The 20,326-nt window shown below is 45.3% G+C and overlaps 1 protein-coding gene across 1 annotated transcript in view; it reads right to left on the reverse strand.

Moving 5' to 3' along the window:
- NOL10 (nucleolar protein 10) overlaps positions 1–20,326 on the reverse strand; it is an 84,607-nt gene that overhangs the window by 32,546 nt on the left and 31,735 nt on the right. The window contains exon 13 of the mRNA XM_059405151.1: positions 19,982–20,034. Coding sequence (XP_059261134.1) covers positions 19,982–20,034 — 53 coding nt within the window. The remainder of the gene's footprint in view (positions 1–19,981; positions 20,035–20,326) is intronic.

Raw genomic sequence — 20,326 nt, forward strand, 5'->3', positions numbered from 1 at the left:
TGTCACAGGGGACTTGCACTGTGGGGCTGACATCAGCTCACTGAATGGCGGTCTGCACGTCCAGAGGTGGGACCCCACGCCCCACAACCCCTTCCTTTTCTCATCTTCCGAAACACCCAAAGCCACGGACATGTTGCTGTGCTTCCACTCTGGCCAGCCCAAAACCCCAGTGTTTCCATAAGGAGCAGGGGCGGGGGAGTGTCTTCTTTGCAGGAAATGAAAGATCCCCCGAAAGGCAGATGCTGATCTCGGAGAATCCCCCATGAGCAGTCAGATGAAAACTACCGCGCACGCACAGAGCCCTTCCAGCTGGTGTCTTAGTGCCTCACTCTTAAGCATGAACAGACGGCCAAAGACCACCACTCGCTTGTTCAACACAGAGATCCTGTCGGCCATGGATACAGCAGCGAATAAAACAAACAAGAATGCCCACCTTTAAAAAGCTTACATTCCAGAAAGGAAAACAATTAAAAAGAAAGAATTTATAAATAAGTCTTACGACTCAACAACAGAAGGTAAGTACCGTAATTTAAAACTTGGCAAAGGATTTGACGAATCTCCCCAAAGAGGAAGAAATGGCCAGCCAGTATATGAAAAGACGTTCCACGTCATGAGCCACTAGGAAATGCTAATCGCAACCAAGACAAGGTGTCGCATCACAGTCACCTGACCAGCTATGCTCAGAAAAATGGAAATCGACGGGTACTGCTGAGAATGTAGAGAAACTGGAACCCTCAGCTGTTGCTGGTGGGAAAGTACACTAGGGCAGCTGCGGTGGAGACCGGCTTGGCGCTTCTTCAAAGAGTTAAGCATAGAGTTGTCATATGATCCAGAAATTCTAATCCTAAGTGTGTGTGTATATGTGTACACACCCTTCCGAACATCCCCCAGAGAATCGAAAACACATGTCCACAAGGTTTAGAGCAGCGTCATTTATACTAGCAGCAGTATTCATCTCCAAAGCGAAAGCGACTCCACCATACATCCACTGAGGAATGAAGTAACAAGATCTGGTCCAATCGTACAAGGGAATGTCATTCAGCGACAGAAAAGAATGAAGTACCAATTCATAACATAACATGGACGAACCTTGAAACATTATTAAGTAAAAAAGTCAAACACAAAAAGCCATATATTATACGACTCCATTTTTGTGAAATTTCCAGAACGGGCAAATCCAGAGAAACAGAAGTAAGTTAGCGGCTGCCACTGTGGGTGGGGACTTGGGAGGCTGGGGAGTGACTGGTATGGGGCTTCCTTTTGGTGTGATAAAAAGTGGAATTAGGTAGTGGTGTTTACTACACAAAACTCTGAATACACTAAAAACTATTGAATCGTATACTTTAAAAGGGTTTTAAGTTTGTATCTCGAAAAAGCTGTTATTTTAAAAGAAGGATCACACACTGCATTAAGTCACGATGCCTCTTTAGTTCCCTTGAATCTGGAAGAGCTCCCCTGCCATTCAGGATGTTTATTCTTCCCGTGTTCAGGCCAGCTGATGTGCAGAGGTCTTGACATCTTACAGGCTGTTTCTCAGAATTAGATCCAGTTAAACATTTCTAACAAGAATGCATAGGTGATGTGTGCCAAACCAATTTTTTTTTAAGAGACAGAAAGAGGAGGGGGTGGAGAAGGGCAGAGGGAAAGAGAGAGAATCTCAAGCAGGCTCCACACCCAGAGAACGGAGCCCAGCATGGGACTTGCCCTCACAACTGTGAGATCACGACCTGAGCTGAAATCAAGTGTCAGACGCTTCCGAATGGGCCACCCAGGAGCCCCCAAACAACTCTTCATGCTGTTTCTGCATCGAGCATTTGGCTTTGTATGTTTAATATTTGTAATGTCGTGTGCCTACAGTATTTATTTTCATGTATTTTTACGCCACTTCTTTGTTTTTTGGCTTTGGGGTATAACATGAGTTTCCAGGAAAGAGGGCCCAATGAGGGTTTGGGGACCATTTTCCAGGAGCCAACAAGGGTACACTGGGTTTCAGAAGGAGAGACCAGGAAGATGCAAGGAATACTTGCCACACTCCCTCACCCTCGTCCCTACCACACATACAGAAATAAATTGGAGAGACGAGTAAAACTGAAGAAGGGACACGCTTCAGTTCTTTTCACAAGGAGCTGGTACCATGAAATTATCCTTTGGCAAACGTTGGCAAAAAGACCTTGCTTACAGATAGACTATCCTGTCTCCTGATTTTACCAAATGAAAAAACGTACAAAAGCATTCCACTCCTTGTCTTTTTAAAAATGTTTTGTATTGATGTGAGATGCCAGAATATCAAGAAAGCTTCTGGGACACCAGAGCAAGGAGTTTTTAAAAACCAGACACATGGGGCGCCTGGGTGGCTCAGTGGGTGAAGCCTCTGCCTTCGGCTCAGGTCATGATCTTAGGGTCCTGGGATCGAGCCTCGCATCAGGCTCTCTGCTCAGAAGGGAACCTGCTTCCCTCTCACTCTCTGCCTGCCTCTCCGTCTACTTGTGATTTCTCTCTCTCCGTCAAATAAATAAATAAAATCTTTAAAAAACAAACAAACAAACAAACAAAAAAAAAAAAACAGACACATATATCCCCTGGAGGTGTACAGATTTTGAGCTTGGCAGCATTTAGAACATGTAAGCTTAGTGAAAACCAAATAGTTCTGCTAAATTTAAGAACAGAATTTCACTCAAATGAACCACTGCAATTGAAGACAGCAAACATTTTATTCCAAAGCATGAAATTCCTTATTTTTCAGAAGACAAATATCTTAAATTTCTCTCTTAAGCATTCAAAACTGCATTGGGGTGCCTGGGTGGCTCATTGGGTTAAGCCTCTGCCTTCGGCTCGGGTCATGATCTCAGGATCCTGGGATCCAGCTCTGCATCGGGCTCTCTGCTCAGCAAGGAGCCTGCTTCCCCCCTATCTGCCTACCTCTCTGCCTACTTGTGATTTCTCTCTGCATCAAATAAATAGATAAAATCTTCAAGAAAAACAAAACAAAACAAAAAAACCCAAAACTGCATTATATCTAATCTAAGTGATTCCAATTTAAGATAGAATGAAAAGCTTTACACTTCTTTCTCCTTCTTATGAAATGATAAATGATGCCCGAAATTCTCAAGAGAAAGGAAAAAATATCTTAATCTGGTCCCTGACTTCTTCCAAGTCCACTGCTAGTTAAATAGGAGCATCTACTTGTTTTAGCACCGTCCGCCTCCCCCGCTGCCCCCAACCCCCCGCCCCTGCACCTGTCCCAGGACAGCCCGGCCTTGCACCCATGTCACCATTTTATGTTTACAGCCATGCTACGCTGGAAATCCTAGGTCGGCTTCCTGGAGCTCACGTCCAGAGTCTGCGGCGACAGTGAGTGCAAGCAAGCCGGGTCAATGTCAGCGTCAATGTCCTGCACTTCCACCTCCTCTCCTAAGTTCCTCACCACGCTAAGAATGCTCAACCCTGACGGCTCCGTCTGCACACACATGTGCACACACATGCCCCATGGGTGCTGACGGCACGAGGCCAACTTCACCATATGAGAATGTATTTATCTTTCGGGTCCCACACCTGGTCAGGAGCACTCTCCCAGACCTTGTTTTGTCACTCGAGTCCTGCCAAGGGTCACACAGACGGCTGACATGTGTTATCCTGGTTACCACATCAGTAGCTTCCTGGTTCCATCCCACTTCCTTGCAGGCAAAAGAATTTATTTTTAATTTCTCAGCACATTCTTACACTTTCCAATTCTTAATTCTGGAGTCTGTGTAAAAACTAACGGCTTGTTAATATTTAAAAATAGCCAGGGATGGAAACTTGGCAGAAACAAAGGAAGAGTAAATGTTTTAAAATCATGTGCGCTTTTCCTCAAGGTTATACACCTCAACACTGTTATTCCAAGAGGATCAAAAAATATTTTGCCACCGCTTAGCAGTTACTGTTTATCTACAGAGTGCCACACGTGGAACTAGGAAATCCTGAAGAGGGCATTTCCACTTTAAGCAAAATGAGATTTCCCATATATCCCTCAAAAAAAGATTTCCCATATCTCCCGAAGGAGAACATGATACTGGCAGAGCAAAAGAGAGTGAGAGAACCCAGTACGGACTCGTACTTGAGCGACATGTGACCAAGCACTGAGTATGTACGTGACTTTCTACCACCCTAGGTGGAAAGTTTATTTTGGAGTTTAAGTACGTGTACTTCTTACTGAGATGATAAACGGGAGTCCCACACACACGACAATGTTAAACGTCCTCTCGAGATCTGGGCTGCGGTGGGAGGGAAGCAGCGTGTGTACAGCACGAATCTTTTTTTACTGAAGTCAGGACAGATTTCTAAAAACTTCATATACAACCTAGCTATGTGCAAAAAGGAGAGAACTTTTTAAGAAAAGCCCTATACATAATGAAATCTTTAGACTCAAAATGAAAGCCATGAGGTTTGGTAGGGGGAGTGAGGAGAGGTAAAATGGCACCCCATGTTTATTGTCTTTGTGGGCTTGACTCCCAGTCTCCGTGGGCTGGGTTTTAGTCTGAGTATTTTGGGGGGACTGTGTTATTAAACAAATACTCAGTAGGCATTTTTCATGTGCCTGCCTTAAAGCCTGAGGGATCAAAGACATTTTCAGACACGGGCATGGTCGCTTCTGAGATTACTGTTACGTAAAGGAACAGACAGCACAGGTGCTACGGGACGTGCGTGCAGGACCTTGGAGGAGCACACAGAGAAGTCACTTTTGTAGAGGCGGGAGGCTCAGAGGCCGTCCTGGTGTCGGAGCTGAATTCTGAAGGACTTGTAGGATTTAGCCAGTGTAAAGGCAGAAGGAAAGAAGGAAGGTTGATGGCATCAGGGAGCTCCTTCTAGCGCAGAGAACTGCGAAGAGCTTAGGTTTCCTAGGGGCAAGAGACAGAAACCAGGGAGGTACTGGGGCTTAAATCTAACCCTTTCAGAACACAGCTAAAGTCTTTGCTTTTGATTTTAAGTACAGCGCATGCCTTTTAAGGGTTTTATTAAAGGGAATGGGATCAGTCATTTGTGTATCAGATTATTCAGCTTTTAAAAGGGAGTGGCTTGGGGCACCTGGGTGGCTCAGTGGGTTAAGCCTCTGCCTTTGGCTCAAGTCATGATCTCAAGGTCCTGGGATCCAACCCTGCATCGCATCGGGCTCTCTGCTCAGCAGGGAGCCTGCTTCCCTCTCACTCTCTGCCTGCCTCTCTGCCTACTTGTGATCTCTCTCTCTGGCAAATAAATAAATAAAATATTTTAAAAGACGCAGAGGAGGGGGGCTTTGGAAACAAAGACTGGGACAGCTTGTGATTAAGTAGGAAAAGTCACAAGGGCTCCATCAAAGCCTGTGGCAGTGGGTGGTGAAGGAGGAGACATACATAAGCGATACGAAATCGGGACATCCTCAGAGCTTGGGGATCCTTGGGAGCAGAGACTAAGGGAGGCAGGGGAACCGAAGGGCAGAAGTACCACTCGCAAAGGTAAGAGCTGTGGAACAGGTGTGGATGCTAACTTCAGTACTAGAAAGGTCACACTGTCTTGAAGCTCTTTCTGCCGTACGTACGAGCTAAAACTCTGGAGCTTCAGCCTGGAATACAGGAGGACTTTTTGGGCAGCGAAACTATTCTGTATGATAACGTAATAGTGGGTACATGTTATTAGACACGTGTCAAAACCCACAGAATGGAAAACACCAAAAGCGAACCCAAACAACTTTGGATAAAAATGATGCATCAGGGCGGGCTTACCCACCGTAACGAACGCGGCAGTCTGGTACAGGACGCTGACAATGGATGAGCGCACTGTGTGTGAGTGTGTGTACGGGGTGGGTGGGAACTCTCTGTACTTTCCACTCAATTTGGCTGTGAACTTAACACTGTTCTAAAAAGTCAAGTCAGTTATGAATGAATGATACAACCACGTGCAGATACACAAGAAACACAGAGACAAGGCTCCAGCCTTTCTTTCAATAAGCCTCACCACTGTTTACACGTGACTTGTTTCCAACTGAGAATAATGTTCTATTCTTCAAGCAGGTCGATACACAGCCTAAAGATAGGAGGCACGGTGAAGGTCAAATACTCATTTCCATGTAACCGTTTCTAACCACCACCTTCTAGAGCAATTTAAAGTGCTGGACACACAAACGGATCCTACCTCCACTTCCCCCCACAACTGAAAATACGGAAGCAAAGAGATAAGTAGATGCGGGTTCACTCTAGCTCTCTCCTCTTTTATGCATAATTGAGATTTTGCCATAATGAAATTTTCAAAGTGAAGTATCAGTACTACCTACTCCATCGTGTCCGCATGTGTTCTGTGAGAGCCTGGGAGCCAGCACATACCACAACATAAAGGAAATGCACAACATGGGATGCCTGGGGGGCTCCGTCGGTTAAGTGTCTGCCTTCGGCTCAGGTCATGATCCCAGGGTCCTGGGATCAAGTCCCGCACTGGGCTCCTTGCTCAGTGGGGAAGCCTGCTCTCCTCTGCCTATCAAACTGCTCTGCCAGCCGCTCCCCCTGCTTGTGCTCTATCTCTCTGACAAATATATAAAATCTAAAAAAATTAAAAGATAAAAAAAATACACAGACAACAGTCCTGCCCTTGCAGAGCTCACCCCCAAGAACACGGCATCAGAAGACAGATAAACTTTCTTGGGATTTGAGAACACCAAGTCAAAGCAAAGACTGTGTGAGTCCCAGAACTTTTCTATTGTTTTCTGTATACGTCAAGCCTTTTGAACGAATGTAGCTCCAAATTCTTGCCTGTGTGTATAACCTACTTTCTGTTTGTAAGGAGAACAGACAAGTAGGTCATGAGCAAACTAACCAAAGAAACTGCCCCGTGATTTGAGCGGTCAGGCATATTCAGAAGCTAAAACCAGCCCTGGCTGTGGCCACTCTCTCCTACCACCACCACCTCTGTGACCACAGCAACAGGACACGGGAGTAATTCAATTTACTTCCAACTCCATTTTGTCCACTTTGTAAAGACATCAAACCGGTAAACACCAAGATGACCTAACAGCCAGACAGCTGGGACCCAAGTCTTCTGGTCACTATCTGATTCAGAGCAACTAGCACCTGAAGAGGAAGCTGTCATTTATTTTCAAGAAAATGGGCATGCCAGACAGGTAACCGTTTAAGCAAAACCAAACACCATCTGACGTATTAACATAATAAGGCACATGTCACATGTGCATCAAACATTTCCACACAAAAATGACATGCATCTGATCTAGCCAGAAGGGAAATTAACTTCTGAAACTGTGACAGGATGCTCAGAAAGCTGCGTCCTGAGTGTCGCAGGGGAATGCGTTCTGTAGGTCTGCTGTTCTTATGACCAGTAAGTTGTCGTCAGAAATGGAAACGGGCAGGATTTCCACTGCCGGGAAAATGCCTCACATACTGTGTTGCTGCTTGAAAGTGTTCAGATTAAAATAGGAAGCCCACATCTCCCCTTGGTAAAGACGCAAATTTGTCCATATAGGGACAGAACACTTATTAGCTTATTAGCTACCTGACTTCCGCCTTCACTTCCCATTTCACAGTGATGAATATGTAAGACAGATTACAAACAGCATCCCATGCATTACAAAACAATTTCATGCATAAAATAAAATTCAGTTATAACAGGTTTGCTGTGAACTTCAGTTGGAAAGGGGAAACACACACACACACACACACACACATACACACACACACACACAAAGGGCATCTGCTCTGCATCCCTTTCCTTTTGTTTATCAGTAAATACACAGGCTTTTGTTCATCAGAAAATACACAGGCTTTGGATCTAACTGTTCCACCAAGTGCCTCACATTTTTTTTCTCCATAAAATTAAGTCTTTTACTTTTTATAAGATATCTTATCCTTCTAGATCTTACAGGCTTATTAGCTTTATCTCTAAAACGTTTTTCTTAGGGAACAAAATTAAGCATATGTCCCACTTGCATTATTACAAATCAAGACATCTGAAAAAGATGTAACTTTGGTCTGAAAACTGAACTCAGTTTACAGTGAATTGTGTTTCTTCTTCAAATTTGTCTTTTTCTTCCTTGCAGAAGCTCTGAAAGTTCCATCCTCCCCATCGCCCACGTATTCCAACAGCTTCTCCTGGACTCTCAGTCCCAGCACTGTCCCCTGTAGTCAGCCCAACACCCCACCATGTCCTCTGCCTCATGCAGGTGCCTTTCCTGCACTAACTCTTTCCCTACACCCTTAAAACATGCCTTCTCTAGATGTGCATGACAGCACAACTCCTGAACTCTCTTCTGAGCTTGCTCCGACCCTCAGCCTATAAATTATTTCTCAGTGACCGTTCCCACATTCCGATCACCCCTTCACTGGATCACCTTGTCCTCTACCCCATGCACAGGCAGCGTCACGGCCAACATTCTACCAGACACTTACGCCTTTGATTTACAGTGAGAGAACTCCCAGATCTTTTTTTCACAGAAGCTGCGGTTAAGCCCTCCTGCCCATTCTGAACTTGCTAACTGTGATTTTAAAATCTTTTCCTGCCTCCTACTCCATCCATTCCATGTAATGCTCCTGAAGTTCAATTTCATGGATTTAACCTCTTACATAGAGATCAGGCTCTAAAGTCAAGCAGGTAAGACGAAATGGAGCTTCACCAAAATTAAATTTGAAAATCCCTTTGGGATAGCCTTCAGGAGGTGAAAGAGTACATTTACCTCGGTGTTGGAACAGGGCAGATACACTCGGGGACTTGCATCTAGTGGCCTTGTCACAAAAAACAAAACAAAACAAAACAAAAAACCCACCTCTTAAATGGTCAGGATCACAGTCGGTGTGGTGATGCTATGAGAGATACAAGGGGAAACAGCTTTGGAAGAAAATAACAGATCCAAGCAGCCTTTTTCTAGTGGTGTTCCTCGTCTCGATTATATAACACAAAAACTAATGGACTACTGTCTCTAGTCTCCCAGAATGACACGTATCTAATAACTTCCTCCACGCAGAGGAGAGAAGATAACCAATCATGTACAGTGGACACTTTGGAATTAGGACCAAATTCTCCTAGTTGAGAAAGGCTCTCTCCCACCCAGTTCAGTCCAGGACACGGGCCCACCACGTGGAAGGGCCACCACATAACAGCCACCGTGTGCTCCATCCCACTAGCCCCCAGCGCCCTGAAGGACTTCTACTTATATTTATGTAAGCTACGTGAACTTATTACGGGATTGTGCCATAAATTTAGTCAATGGCCACTAAGAAAATTTAACAAAATATTAGCAAAAATATCTCTGACTAATGAGACTGTGATTGTTTTTATCCATCTTTTTTCTGATATTTAAAATTTTTTTTAAATAGCTATATATTAGTCTTTTTAAAAAGATTTTGTTTATTTTGGGGGGGGGAGCATATGTGCATGCACAGGCAGAGGAAGAGGGACAAGCAGACGCCCCGCTGAACACAGACGCCAACATGGGGTTCGTTCCCACAACCTTGAGATCAGAGCTGAGCCAAAACCACAGCCACACACTCAACCGACTGAGGCATCCAGGTGCCTCAGCTATATGTTACCTTTCTGTTCATACACAAAACCCACTTTTTAACTAATCTCCAAGAGTCTATAATGACCCTGGGAAATACTAATTAACTGGGGAAAAAGCAAGGTATGAAACCACATAAGCAATGTTTCAGATTAAAACAATGGAAAAAAAGAACAGCAGAATATTAATGCGTTTGTCTTTGGGTGGTGGAGAGATGCTGGAGTTTTCTCCTGCTTCTCTTTATTTGCCATTTTCTCTAAAAGAGCAGGCTCTGATGGTACAATGGAGGGAAATGCATTTTTAAATGCATTTTAAAATCAGATTTTTAAAAAGTTTTAAAAATCAGATTTCTTATTTTAGCAACCAAATTTCATCACTGCTTTCTGTTTCAATAATTAATCGCAAAATGAATGGCATTCGACTGCTCCTTCTCAACCTGCACTTTATATGCTCTGTTACAGATCAAACAATACCAAGTCCTATTTCCCAAATCATTTTCTTAACTTAGTTCATACTTATGACTTTACCACAAACTTTTCAGAATATCTGTTTTGCTCAAAGCACATTCCTTCCAAAAGCTACATAAAGGCCCATGGCCACGTAATGCCTAATATTCTCTGCCCCCGGCCTCCCTGAATTTTGCTACCATAAGGAAGCGTAAGAGTCATAACCAGCTGACCATCCCCAATGTGCCTGGCACCATGATACATGATCAAATAAATACATCTGTTCCCCACAACTGCCTGACAACAGCACTCCTCTCCCACAGTTCAAGAAACCAAGGCTCAGACAGGGTAAGTGACCCACTCACCCACTCAAGGTCTCAAAATTTGTAAGTGAAAAAGCTGGTTTTCAAACTCAGGTTAGACTAATGACCAAATCTCAGATGTTTCCGCTCTGCAAAGTGGACTGAAGAAATGCATTCTAGATCCAGCTCTGCCCACCAGCTTGTCATCTGACTTTGAATAAATAACTTAATTCCTGAGCTCTAAATGAAGGAGTTGGACGAGCTGACCTTTAAGTTCCCTTCCTTCTCTATGGCTATGTGCTTCAAAAGGCTCCCCCATGCCCCTACAGCACACCAGTTCATGTGGTCTTGTATATCCTTTGTATGCTGGCAAATTCCCCAGGGGGACAGTTTTCTTTGTATCAGGCACTGCCTCCCTAAACCAAGAGAATATACTGCTACTGGTTATGCAACAGGGATTTGTAACAAAATAACTTTTGTCCCCCTAACAGCCCTCTGCCTAAAGGAGCACTGGAGCAGAAAATGTGTCTTGTCACTTTTAGGAGTGAACATGGACACTAGCGTACTCAGGGCCATTCACCACACACCAGCTGGCCAGAGAGATCTCCCATCTGGGAATCTCCAAATACCAGAGGAGCAGACGCTAGAGGCCTCTCAGTACCGGCTTGGGATCGCACTGGATCCCCTGGACCACTCATGGTCTAGATTCGAGCCCACACCTCAGGAGCACACACAGCACTTCCAGCACAGGGAGAAAAATGAAGGAGTTAGTTCTTTTCCAATTTTTAAAACAAATCAAGTCTGCATTACCCGGAAGAAAAGCCGACTTTTGCACAAGTTTCAAAAAGGGTCCAACAAAAGCTAAATGCCTGTACTTCCGTATTTTCCTTTTGCATTCTTCTAGGAAAGAGTTTATCCTCTTACCAGCATCGCTATTAAATCTTCTGGACAAGGTATTACTCTTATAAATCTGTCAGCACCTCCCAAATACAGAGATTGCATCACTCCAAGATGTTCTGATCTGGCTGATTAGAATGTACCATCAGGGCGAAGAACTGATCCTTATCCTACCGTATAAAAATCACACTCCGGCCCTTACGAGCCCCGTTCTCCACTCCTGTGATTCAGTAGTGGTAGCAGGAAAAGGCAAATGCAAAACTCTAACTTGGTATAATAGCTAAAAATTAACACTGCCAACCAGCCATCATGGAGGCTGACAGTCGTTACTTAAGATTCTCCAAATCACCGTCAACCCTCTCACACGTACTTGTTTTATTAATTTTTCCACACCTGTATTACTTGAATGCCTCGCTTCAGGTGCTAGAGGTTTAACAGTGAAAGCCAAAACATGATCCCAAATCCATGTTTAATATTTATGTGTTTTATTTTTGTATTACTTATACCGTGATGAGGAAATGTGTAACTTTTTAAGTACATAAGTAAGTGTAGGGAAAACCATGGAAAACTATGCATGGTTCAGGGCAGAGGTTGGCCAACTTTTTCTTAAAGGGCCAGTACACATTCCAGGTTCTGGGGGCATCGGGTCTCCATGGCAACTACTCAACTCTGCCATTTTAGTCACAAGCTGCCAAGGACAATGCAGACATGAATGGGTATGCTATGTTCTAATACAACTATTTATAAAAACAGGCGGTGGTGTTCAGTTTGCCAAACCCTTGATCTAGAGCACACCCTTTGAGATTCGGATTCTGATCTATGGAATTTATTTTACAGCTCTAAATGTCGGCGACAGGTAGCAAAGCAAAATACTGTCTACCAACACACACGGGAATTCTGTCCTGCACAAATAACCCTCCAAACCTTTGAAAAGGCCGATTTGTGCCATCTGCACACGCCCAAATCAACATAAATTTACTGCATGTAAATGTGTGCCTTCTTAGACTTCCCCTTTGATCTGGTATAGCTGTGTCTGGTTCCCTCACTTAATTAATGGGCTAAATAAAAATCTTAACACGTTCGGGGCGCCTGGGTGGCTCAGTTGGTTAAGCATCCAACTCCTGATTTTGGTTCAGGTTATGATGTCAGGGTCGTGAGATCCAAGCCCACGTCAGGCTCTGTGCCGGACACGGAGCCCGCTTGAGATTCTCTCCCTCTGTGCCCCTCCCACCCCCACTCCCACTCTCAATCTAAGGTAAATAATTTTAGCACATTTACTTGATATTGATGTGAGACTCATGATTTAACCATTTTCTGAAATTATCTCAGTTTTGGAGGTCTCACCAAGATGGACGACGGACTCCCCACAGCGGCAGGTAAAGCCCACCTGAGGAGCAGGCCTCACGCAAGCTGCTCAGGCCCAAGGCCAGCTTTCCTGGTGGCTCCCTGTGGTGAATGGGGACGGGGGGCGGGTGGCAAACTCTGCTGTTTTTCTGATTTTGCTTTTAATTCTCCTGTCTACTAACTTCATGCGCTGGTTGGGTTCATTCACGTTATTCCCCCTTGGTGGCAGCAATGGCTGGGGATTTGGTTTCATGCTCTGGTGATCCCTGTAGACGGATTAATGGGTCATAGAGCTCTATGCGCCAACAGGTGAGAGCAAATGGAGACTTTGGATTTGGGGCCTTTTTCGGCTTATAGGGCATTTTAAATTATGAAAGGAGTTACGCTAAGCAAAGTGATAAGCTTCTGAAAGGTTTTAAGCAGTAAGTGATATAATCTTGTTTCATTTTTCTATTTTACACCACTCTGAGTTGCTGTGGAGAACTGACTGCAAGAGAGCTAACGGAGAAAGAAGAGCGAGCAGTGACGAGGCCATCCTGGCAATCCGGGTGAGGGGCGGGGGCTGCAGCACGGGAACACGGCAGAGTCTGAACCAAACCGGAAATGGAGGCAACGTGACCTGCTGACAGAGGAAGAAGGAGGCATGACATGCAAGGGCGAGGGGCATGAAGCTGGCTTCCGGGCTCTGGGCCTAGGTAACTGGGTGGATGGCGAGTCCTGCTGAAGCAGGAACACACGGCGGGTGTGGGGTAAGCATGGGGGGCTGGGATCAAGAATTCCACTGTGGACTCACCCGAGACAACGTGACTGTTCGATCTCCCAGTGGAGAACCCAAACACATCAGTGGATACATGACTGTAGCTCAGAGAAGGAAAGACCAGAGACAGAAATTTGGAAGTTATCGGCATTCAGGGGTCACAGAAAGCCTAGGGACAGACGAGCTCCTGAGTGAAAGCATATAAACAGAAGGGACAAGGCCCTGAAAGTCAAGAGGAGAGAGGGGAGGCCCAATCCCCGGGCCACACACAGAAGGAGCCACCAGAGGAGACTGAGAAGGGCCGGCTAGACGACAGGAGGAAAACCAAGAGCAAATGCTGTTCTAGAAGCCAAGACAGTGTTTCAAAAAGGTGTGGTTGGCTGTGTCATGTGCTACTTAAAGTTAAGTGATCTATATGTGAGAACCATGTTAAGAAAGCAAGGGCACTTGACTGTATGCACACACGACTCTCCAGGAAGAGCAGCACTTTTCTCATTGGCTAAGATGCTCTCTGCTCTTTGCTTTGTTTCTAGAGATTATAAATTATGGAACAAATCCATCAATCACCATTTTGCCCCCAAGTATATGCTTGGGGACAAACGTAAGACAGGAAGAAGACCAAGTCCTTAACCCTGAACGTTAAGATTAAAACTGGTAAGATAACGTCTATATAGAGAAGAGACCTAAAATGTCTATATAAGATGGAGAGTGGTCATTGGGGCCTGGTCCCCCCATGATATTCCTCCGTCACTGCACCCGGTCCCTCCCTCCACAGCACTTAGCTACACACTGGTCTACCATCACCCTCCCCTAGACTGTGCTCACAAAGGCAGGTGGGAAGACAGCTGCACTCAGGGACACAGTCCTGCATCCAAGCACATGCTCAGTATGTTCTTGCTGAACAAACAGAAGCACTGGTCAGTCTCCTCCACTGACTTTTATAGCACAGGAAAAGACAAAAAGGCCAAGAGACAAAAGAGCAAAGGAGTCCCCCACCTAAAAATTTTAAGCACTTACTTTTCAGATCCTGTCAAGTCTAACGTAATATAACTTACTTGCAGTTTGGATAGCTGATAAAGATATGTTGACTTCTCAAGAGGTGAAGGTAAGGAGTTATTGTTAAAAATCACTCTACGGCTATGTTCGTAAGACTTCTGGAAAACTAAGCCAAAGCACCCCAGAGCAGGAATAATTGAAATCCTGGACTTAAAAAATAAAAGACGCCATATCTGTAAGTGGCCACACAGCAATGACCATCACGTATCCGGAAATACCAATATGACAGAGCGGTTGAGTTCAGAACTAGACTAACAAATTCAATCTGTCACAGACAGAGCAGGCAAAATCCTGCATATTGAAATTTCTCTGCTTTGGTCACAAAAGTCTATCAAGTAGAAAACACTGAGGAGAAAATTCCAGTACCCATTTTTAATCCTTTGCTGAAGCAAAAAGCCAGTGTGTCCAAATACAAGCATCCATACAGTGACTAGAAAGTTTTCCCACCACTTCCTAAGGGTGACTTCCAAATGCTACAACTGAGTGATTTCAAAAGTACTGACACCCCCTCCCCCCAAAAAAAAACCAGACAATACTTACTGACAGTGTGTCTCCCTAAGGACCAGAGCACAGACGTTTGACCCAAACCAGTGATTAAGGCCCTATGAAGGCTGGAGCACATGAACCCAGTGACGGTGTCAGAAGCCCTTGGTTCTACCACAGGCCTTTTTCTAGATTTGTGATAACTCACTAAAGCGAAGAGACTTATACTCATTCTTTAGTCTGAGCCCTTTTATTACATTTCGCAACTAAAAAACGTTTATTTCCTTTGGCTTTACATGCCTCTGTGAGGATGTGTGTGTGCGTTTTATAATTAAATGAAGAAAGTATTCTTGAGTGTTTATGCTTCCTAACACCCTAGTTAACTCTATTTGCAAAGACAGAGTTTTGTGGGACTTATGCATGACGCTGGCTAAGTTCCAGGGCTATTTCCCAACAGAAACAAAAGTGCTAGTGCAGGCTAAATATAATCCTTTATGTTTATATTTGACTGCTGTTTTTATTTGTAATATTTGAAATCATGGACTTATAATATTTGAAATCCCGCCCCATTTTCAGGTACCTTGGCTCCAAAAATACTTTCCAAATTTAAAACATACCTTTAAATAGTGAATGTTAAAATACTTAATTCTTGGCCGATTTTTTACAAATAATAAAAACACTTCAATAAAAACAACATAGTTATCTTTTTTCTCAAAATAAGTGTTTTAAAATAAAATACTTAACTACCAATATTGATTACTGGGTTCAGTGACACTGCATATAATCTTTGTAGTGAGTTAAACTTACACGTTTTATTTTTTTGTTTTGGGGGGGTTTGGTTTTTTTTTTGGGGGGGGGGGTCTGACGGGGAATCGGGGAAAGAGAATCTCAAGCAGTCTCTACACCCAGTGTGGAGCCCAATGTGGGGCTCAGATTTCACAACCCGGAGAGCATGACCTGAACCAAAATCAAAAATCAGATGCTTTAACCACTGTGTCACAGGCGCCCCTACGTATTCTAAAAATAAAACTTTAACTTTTATTCTTCTAAATCAAATAGCTTCCTAAACAAATAATGATGCATTTTCCTTTTACATTTTTCCTCAAAGTTATACATCCATACATCTTGTCAAGCGTGCAAGCAATCAACTACCCGGCTGTGAGGGGTTTCGGGAGGTCCTGACATGCCGGGGGCGTGGAACTCAGGGTCACCTCCAACAGAAACAACATTAACCACACTGGCTGCGTTTCGAGCTGGGTGCCACAGGACCCTTGGACTCCCTCTAGAATCCACACAGTTGCCAAAGGTTTAATTATAAAGAACTACCCGAAAATTAAGTTACATTACAGAGGAAAACCAAACCTAAAAAGCGATTCCGAGGGGCGCCTGGGTGGCTCAGTGGGTTAAGCCGCTGCCTTTGGCTCAGGTCATGATCTCAGGGTCCTGGGATCGAGTCCCACATCGGGCTCTCTGCTCAGCGGGGAGCCTGCTTCTCTCTCTATCTCTGCCTGCCTCTCCGACTACTTGTGATTTCTCTCTGTCAAATAAATAAATAAAATCTTTAAAAAAAAAAAAAAAAAAAGCGATTCCGAGCATTGGTCTCAGGAGCTGCAGTTGAATTAGAGCGTGGAATTTAAAATGCGAACAAACAGGCAAAATAACACTTCCTGGTCTCTGAGAGGGAAAAAAAGGAGTGTACTGAAAAAAACAGGGTAAGGGCTGGAGAAAACCCATCTGGCCATGAAAAGACCAGTTATGGGGTTCCGTATGCGGCAGAGTGTACAGTCAGGAATTGTACTTAATTTCTAAAGATTTCAAGTGTTCAAAAAAAATGGTATCAGAGAGAGACACAAAACTTAAACTAAAAGAACATTAAGCGGTCTTCCTTTTTTAGTAGAGGCCCAAAGCAGGGGGCGGGGGGAAGAGCTTTCATACCTGATTTATAAGATGTTAAAACAAATCACAATGCAAACCTCCTAAATCTGGCATGAATTGTATATTAAAAACACACTTCCCTGGTTTTATAGGCGTCAAACAAATCGTTGTGCCAAATATCAGCTTGGTAAGTTTGATAAAATCTCGTGAAAAATGGCAGGCTTTCAGACCCCTGGGCTCTCTCCTTGCTCTGAAGGAGTCTTACAAAAGGATAGCATCCAGGTAAAGACAAGGGCACTATAAAAGCTCATGCAGCGCAGGGAAAGGCAGGTCAGGAAGGAGCGCTGAGTACAAGTCAGTGTCGAGCCCGGCACGGACGCTGCGCTCCCGCTCCGCCACATGTGGCCACCCGGGAGTGTCCCCTGTGGGCTCTCTGCAACAGCCCCGGCTGCCTCCGAGCTACAAAGGAGAAACTAAGAAGGTCTAAGGCTAAGGTCTGTCAAGAAAGCAGTTTCTCACCACCTGGCTAGCACGGACCCCGATCACATATTCATGGAAGTCCCTATTACGTGGAATCACCCCCAAGGGATGGACAGACGGAGTGAGAGTAACAGGTCTCCCTCAGGTCTGAGATGATACAAGCGTCCCAAGCCCGGCAATGACAACGAAGGCGGAGAACCGGGGCAGCGGGTGACGGAGGGGGAGGGGACCAGGAGCACACCGGTGTGCAGCACTGAGCAGAGGACGGAAGCGGAGCCCGGCATACGCCTGTGACTATTGTCACGCTGTGCACTAACGAACAACAGACAATAAAAACGTGTTAGATGATTTAATGCCTTGGAATTAACATTTCTGAAGTTAACTGAACGACCCAGACAGAAATCTGTATAAAAAATATGACTTCACAGCAATAATATCACAACTGAAAAATATTACATCCCAGTATTAACAGTGTTTATAATACTATCAAGAGGGAACGGGTGGTTTTTATTTCCTCATACCTTGTAAAACAATTGGAATAAATAGAAACATACATACGTTGTTCGTCTAATCAAAAAAGTTGTGTGTTCCTTTTAAAGATCTTTTTATAAAATGGAGAAGATACCAAAGGGAGAACAAGTTTTACTCTTCCTCTCCCTCTCCCTCCCTTTGCCCCCACTCCCGAGCAGAAACACGGCTGCAGTCTCTGGTCTCTCCTCTCCCTCACCCGCGGCCAGCCTCTCTCCCAATCCTGCCCCCACTGCCGCCTGCGGAGCACGGATGGGTGAGGTGGTCTTAGCGCCCAAGCTCTCGGGACAGCCCCTCCTGCCTCCACAGCCAGCGGCTCAGGGCTCTGAGGCCTGTGATTCCTTATCCACTCAGCAGCCCTCCTGATGCGGCCCTCCATGCCCGCAGACCTCCACCCCCTTCACTGGTGGATGCCCCATACATCCAACCTGGGAAAGCTGCCGCAATCCAGGCCATCGACACCCTATGGGCAAGCGCGAAAGACCAACACACAGTAAGCACTCCGAAGAGGAAGAGGAGGAGAAACCTCTCTCAGGACGAGAAGTAACACTTAGGAGGTGATCTCTCTTGAATACCAGGTCACGCTGACCGAGGCACGGCATTTCTCACGATCTGTACACGCCTGCATCAGTAAACACCTGTGAGACACACCATGTGGCAGTGCAAGGGTAACAAAACTCCGGAATTACCGCCTGCCAGTTCAACCTTGTCTCAAATCAGAACTCAAAAGGCCACAACCACTAAAAAGGAAAGCATGGGGGCATGTGCACCCTCATCTCTCCTGCGTGTGGCCATGGCATATTCTTATGAGATCCTGTCTAAGCCATTCTCCTTGTGGCAGCCAAAATAATCCTTCCGAAATGCAAATCTAATCGTATCACTCCCCCACTTAGAGCTATCCAGGCCTCCCTACCGACAGGCCCACCAGGCTTACAAGACCTCTGCCATCTGGCTCTTGACCCCCATCCCTCTCTCTCTGCACCTCTGCCACGTGGATTACTTTCTCCTTGATGTCTGCACCCCGGTCCTTCTACTTCTCAGATCTCTCTCCCACCCGCACCGCACCCTCTCCATCCGGCGCACACAACCATCCTCCTGGTCTCTCCTAGACAGTCCATTCCCATGGGCAGGTTTCTGAGTTCCCCCTGCACCTCCCCCCAGGTCCCAGCCCCACGCCGGGTGGTGCATCTCCCCCGCTGAATGCTCCGGAGCACCCCCCCAACTTCCTCCCATGAAGCCCTCCTCACTCTGGACTCAAACTGGGTCCCTTCTTCACTCCATCACCCGGCCAGCATCCGGTACTGGGCCCGGCCCACAGCTGATGTGATCAAGAAATGTATTCACAGTGAGGACGAGGAGAGACAGACAAACTGACAAGAACACAGAAACAGTATCGGAGAGGCCGGGGAAAATGGCACAAGTGACAGCTTAGCACGTGTGCTGCTTGAACGGCCTTCATTTCACTAACAACCAAAAGAAATATCTCAAAGTGTTTTCAACAATTTACGAGTTTCCTGAAACCACAGAAGTCAACATCCACCAGAATACTTTCTCGGGGAAACACACCATGAAGCTATTTCAGAAGGACCGAGATCAATACAAAGAACTTTCCCGACTGGAGGCTGACAGCAGTTACGGAGTTTACCTCCCAGAGTCCTGCTCTGCAACACTCCTCACCCCCACCCTCTTCTCCCCAAATCTTGGAAAGGGAGCTGTTTGCCAGCCAAAAAGTAATCTAGTGCCAACTCGTCCTATGTGGTTTTCTATTTAGAAGATCCTACCTCCCCACATCTCCGTCTTCCTATAATCTGAAAGGTAAAGATAGGGAAGCCTCTGTCCTATGCAAGAGAATTCTTGAAGGCAGAACACAAGGCCAGGCTTGGGCCTGCAGGCTGCCACAGACCGGGCCCACCTGGACAGTTTCTTTAGGCAGAACTTACTTGTAAGAGAAACAAGATGACTGGAGAGTACCAGGCTGCTGGTTTAGAATCAGACCTCCTGATCACTGATAGCTTAAAGTTCACGGTTCTAAAATACTTGGAAACAAAAACTGAATGTAAATCTGAAGAATGAAGACGACTTCTGAATGTCTATCTCTGCACACTAGGAAGCGGTTTCCCCTAAAAGCACGGTGAAGCGTTATTTTACTGGTTCCAGGAAACAAAGTGAAACTACAAGTGAGTCCACAGGGTTTAACTTGCACGACCACATGCAGACCCAAAGGCCTCCAATATGACCAGTTTAAAAATAAACTGTCTTTGCTTATCCTATTTTTACCGTAACTACAATTCGTGTTACTTACCGGAATGTAATAGATGCCCATCTTGGGGGTTTCGTTGGCAGTAAGAAGCATCCCTAAAAACAAACACAATGAGAAAGGTAAACACATGGGGAAGAAAGAGGTGCCCTCTTCCATTTGTCTAACACTTGGAAATGTTCCAGCGCACAGCAGAAGAGCTCGGCCTGGAGGCCAGGCGCCTAGGAATCAGGTCATGGGCTTCAGTCTCTGATCCTCCTACACGGGCGCCTAAGTATCCTGCAGACCAGCTTCCCCATCTGTAAAATGCTCAGGCCGTACTAGCCAAGTAAGTAAGCTCTTTCTGCTGCTATGCGCTCAGGTCCACATCAAGTCTGCCATCGTTTTTAA

The sequence above is a fragment of the Mustela nigripes genome, chromosome 7 (genome assembly GCF_022355385.1).
Source record: "Mustela nigripes isolate SB6536 chromosome 7, MUSNIG.SB6536, whole genome shotgun sequence".
NCBI lineage: Eukaryota > Metazoa > Chordata > Mammalia > Carnivora > Mustelidae > Mustela > Mustela nigripes.